Source organism: Salmo salar, chromosome ssa11 (genome assembly GCF_905237065.1).
Source record: "Salmo salar chromosome ssa11, Ssal_v3.1, whole genome shotgun sequence".
NCBI classification, from domain to species: domain Eukaryota; kingdom Metazoa; phylum Chordata; class Actinopteri; order Salmoniformes; family Salmonidae; genus Salmo; species Salmo salar.
In genome coordinates this window covers 99,238,363-99,243,362 of record NC_059452.1, presented here as the reverse complement: position 1 = coordinate 99,243,362, position 5,000 = coordinate 99,238,363, and the positions used below count along the sequence as shown (strand labels likewise).

The 5,000-nt window shown below is 41.7% G+C and overlaps 1 protein-coding gene across 1 annotated transcript in view; it reads left to right on the top strand.

Moving 5' to 3' along the window:
• The window catches only part of LOC106563797 (serine/threonine-protein kinase TAO1), a 70,281-nt gene that overhangs the window by 47,944 nt on the left and 17,337 nt on the right, over positions 1–5,000 (top strand). Inside the window, 2 exon segments of the mRNA XM_014129656.2 lie at positions 1–195; positions 4,175–4,303. The exon segment at positions 1–195 is cut by the window's left edge and continues 42 nt beyond it. Coding sequence (XP_013985131.2) covers positions 1–195; positions 4,175–4,303 — 324 coding nt within the window.

The window sequence follows — 5,000 nt, the reverse complement described above, 5'->3', positions numbered from 1 at the left end:
AGAGAGCAGATGTCCGGCTATAAGAGGATGAGACGGCAGCACCAGAAGCATCTGATGGGTCTGGAGAACAAGCTGAAGGCTGAGATGGATGAGCATCGACTCCGTCTGGACAAAGAGCTGGAGAGCCAGAGGAACAGCTTCGCCCAGGAGATAGAGAAACTGGTCAAGAGACACCAGGCCGCTATGGAGAAAGATGTACGGAGATAAGAGACACACACACAGAGACACACACACACACACACACACACACAGAGCTATATATGACACAGACACACACGAATGATGTATATAATGGCTTGATGGCTGACTGTTTTGAAGCCACTGCCAGCCATGTTTGTACTCCCCATCATTGTAAAACAGATTTTAGAAGCTATAGAAGTGCCTTAATCAATGTCTACTTTTGTTTTTTGCCAAGTATATTTTATTACAGTGACCTTAATACATACGTTTACGCAATCCAGGGTTTATACTGTATACTTCATTAATACACACACACACGGAGACAGACCTACACACACAGAGACCGAGAGATAGATAGATACACACACACCACCGTTGAAAAGTTTGGGGTCACTTAGGAAATGTTTATATTTTTAAAGAAAAGCTAACTTTTTGGTCCATTAAAATAACATCAAATTGATCAGAAATACAGTGTAGACATTGTTAATGTTGTAAATGTCTATTGTTGCTGGAAATGGGAGATTTTTATTGGAATATCTACACAGGCGTACTGAGGCCCATTATCATCAACCATCACAACTGTGTTCCAATGGCACGTTGTGTTAGCTAATCCAAGTTTATCATTTTAAAAGGCTAATTGTTCATTAGAAAGCCCTTTTGCAATTATGTTAGCACAGCTGAAAACTGTTGTGCTTATTTAAAGAAGCAATAAAACTGGCCTTCTTTAGACTAGTTGAGTATCTGGAGCATCAGCATTTGTCGGTTCGATTACAGGCTCAAAATGGCCAGAAACAAATAACTTTCTTCTGAAACTCGTCAGTCTATTCTTGTTCTGAGAAAGGGAGGCTATTCCATGCGAGAAATTGCCAAGAAACTGAAGATCTCATACAACGCTGTGTACTACTCCCTTCACAGAACAGTGCAAACTGGCTCTAACCTGAATAGAAAGAGTGGGAGGCCCCGGTGCACAACTGAGCAAGAGGACAAGTACATCAGTGTCTAGTTTGAGAAACAGACGCTTCAGAAGTCCTCAACTGGCAGCTTCATTAAATAGTACCTGCAAACACCAGTCTCAACATCAACAGTGAAGAGGCAACTCAGGGATGCTGCGAAGAGCTGCAAAGAAAAAGCCATATCTCAGACTGGCCAAAAAAAGAAAAGATTGAGATGGGCAAAGGAACACAGACATTGGACAGAGGATCTCCGCCTAGAAGGCCAGCATTCCGGAGTCGCCTCTTCACTGTTAATGTTGAGACTGGAATAATGTGTCCCTGAACAAAGGGGGTGTCAAAATCAAAAGTAACAGTCAGTATCTGGTGTGGCCACCAGCTGCATTAAGTACTGCAGTGCATCTCCTCCTCATGGACTGTACCAGATTTACTAGTTCTTGCTGTGAGATGTTACCCCACTCTTCCACCAAGGCACCTACAAGTTCCCGGACATTTCTGGGGGGAATGGCCCTAGCCCTCACCCTCCGATCCAACAGGTCCCAGACGTGCTCAATGGGATTGAGATCCGGGCTCTTCGCTGGCCATGGCAGAACACTGACATTCCTGTCTTGCGGGAAATCACTCACAGAACAAGCTGGTGGCATTGTCATGTCAGGATGAGCCTGCAGGAAGGGTACCACATGAGGGAGGAGGATGTCTTCCCTGTAACGCACAGCATTGAGATTGCCTGCAATGACAACAAGCTCAGTCCGATGATGCTGTGACACACTGCCCCAGACCATGACGGACCCTCCACCTCCAACTTGATCCCGCTCCAGAGTACAGGCCTCAGTGTAACGCTCATTCCTTTGACAATAAACGCCAACCCGACCATCCCCCCCCTGTTGAAACAAAACCACGACTCGTCAGTGAAGAGCACTTTTTGCCAGTCCTGTATGGTCCAGCGATGGTGGGTTTGTGCCCATAGGTGACGTTGTTGCCGGTGATGTCTGGTGAGGTCCTGCCTTACAACAGGCCTACAAGCCCTCAGTCCAGCCTCTGTCTGTGCACTGATGGAGGGATTGTGCGTTCCTGGTGTAACTCGGGCAATTGTTGTTGCCATCCTGTACCTGTCCCGCAAGTGTGATGTTCGGATGTACTGATCCTGTGCAGGTGTTACACGTGGTCTGCCACTGCGAGGACGATCAGCTGTCCACCCTGTCTCCCTCTTAGGCGTCTCACAGTACTGACGTACAATTTTATGCAATTTATTGCCCTGGCCACATCTGCAGTCCTCATGCCTCCTTGCAGCATGCCTAAGGCACGTTCACGCAGATGAGCAGGGACCCTGGGCATCTTTCTTTTGGTGTTTTTCAGAGTCTGTAGAAAGGCCTCTTTAGTGTCCTAAGTTTTCATAACTATGACCTTACTTGACTACCGTCTGTAAGCTGTTAGTGTCCTAATGACCGTTCCACAGGTGCATGTTCATTCATTGTTTATGGTTCATTGAACAAGCATGGGAAACAATGTTTAAACCCTTTACAATGAAGATCTGTGAAGTTATTTGGATTTTTACGAATTATCTTTGAAAGACAGGGTCCTGAAAAGGGGAAGGTTCTTTTTTTGCTGAGTTTATTTTTTACATTATAGATTAATAGTGAAGACATCAACTATGAAATAACACATATGGAATCATTTACCGTAATTTCCGGACTATAAGCCGCTACTTTTTTTCCCACGCTTTGAACCTCGCGGCTTTTTCCCGCTTTCAAATAATAAAATTAAAAAATTAAAAAAACCACATTCTGTGATGTGCTCAGTTTTTTGGCAGCATGAAGCTTTCATTAGACCAATGAAATTGCCAAACGGGTTAAGGTCAAACAACTTTTTTGTTTACTGTTTAGATTAAATCGAGCGCTCTCAAACTTCCCATCATTCTGATTACGGTAGTCATTTTGTCACCCTCATCATGGCAAAGACAGAGAAATGTATATGATGCAGCTTTCTAGTTGAAGGCGATTGATCTGGCTGTTGGAAAAGGAAATAGAGCTGCAGCACGGGAGCTTGGTCTGGAGCAATGACTTTCTTGGTAGGCTACTGTTTACTGCTAATTTTTTATTTTTTGTTACAAGCCGTGTTTCGTTAAAGCCTATTTATTTTTGTTACAAGCCGTGTTTCGTTAAAGCCTGTGTAAAGTTCATTTGTTTCTATGTACCGGTAGGCACCTGCGGCTTATAGACATGTGCGGCTTATTTATGTTCAAAATAATAATTGTTTTTAAATTCAGTGGGTGCGGCTTATATTCAGGTGCGCTTAATAGTCCGGAAATTACGGTAGTAACCAAAAAATATATTATATTTGAGATTTTTCAAAGAGCCACCTTTTGCCATATATATATATATATGGCAAAAGGTGGCTCTTTGAAAAATCTCAAATATAATATATATATATATATATATTTTATTTTTTTATTTATTTATTTATTTAACCAGGTATGTAAGTTGAGAACAAGTTCTCATTTACAGCTGCAACCTGGCCCAGATAAAGCAAAGCAGTGTGACAAAAACAACAGAGTTACACATAAATAACCGTACAGTCAATAACACAATAGAAATGTATATGTACAGTGTGTGCAAATGTAGTAGATTAGGGAGGTAAGGCAATAAATAGGCCATAGAGGCGAAATAATTCTAATTTAGCATTAACACTGGAGTGATAGATGTGCAGATGATGATGTGCAAATATAGCTACTGGGTTGCAAAACAGCAAGAAGATAAATAACAATATGGGGATGAGGTAGTCTATATTATAATGGACCTATAAACAGTATCTATATTGTATTGGACCTATATACAGTACCTATATCTTTTTTAAATTACTGTCCTTTTTCTGGCCTGCAAATTGGTTGATTGAATTTCTAAGTCCTGATTTGGCCCTTCAGTCTCCTCTCCCCACACAGAGGACAATGAGAACTTAATACATTGCAACTCCTGTTCATGCGGTTTTCTCTCTTTTGTATGTGTGTGTGTGTGTGTGTGTGTGTGTGTGTGTGTGTGGGCGCACAGGCAAAGACATTTAACAACGATGAGAAGAAGTTCCAGCAGCACATTCAGGTCCAGCAGAAGAAAGAACTCAGCAGCTTCCTGGAGTCTCAGAAACGAGAGTACAAACTTCGCAAGGAGCAGCTTAAAGAGGTACACACAGTGCATTCGGAAAGTATTCAGACCCTTTCTCTTTTACCATAAATATCTATCAATCTACACAAAATACCCCATAATGACAAAGCGAAAACAGGTTTTTAGAAATGTTTACAGAAAATACCTTTTTTACATACAGTTGAAGTCGGAAGTTTACATACACTTAGGTTGGAGTCATTAAAACTAGTTTTTCAACCATTCCACACATTTTTTGTTAACAAACTATAGTTTTGGCTAGTCGGTTGGGACATCTACTTTGTGCATGACACAAGTCATTTTTCCAACAATTGTTTAGAGACAGATTGTCACTTATAATTCACTGTATCACAATTCCAGTGGGTCAGACGTTTACATACACTAAGTTGACTGTGCCTTTAAAGAGCTTGGAAAATTCCAGAAAATGATGTCATGGCTTTAGAAGCTTCTGTTAGGCTAATTGACATCATTTGAGTCAATTGGAGGTGTACCTGTGGATGAATTTCAAGGCCTACTTTCAAACTCAGTGCCTCTTTGTTTGACATCATGGGAAACTCAAAAGAAAGTCCCCAGAAAAATTTAAATTGTGGACCTCCACAAGTCTGGTTCATCCTTGGGAGCAATTTCCAAATGCCTGAAGGTACCACATTCATCTGTACAAACAATAGTACGCAAGTATAAACACCATGGGACCACACAGCCGTCATACCGCTCAGGA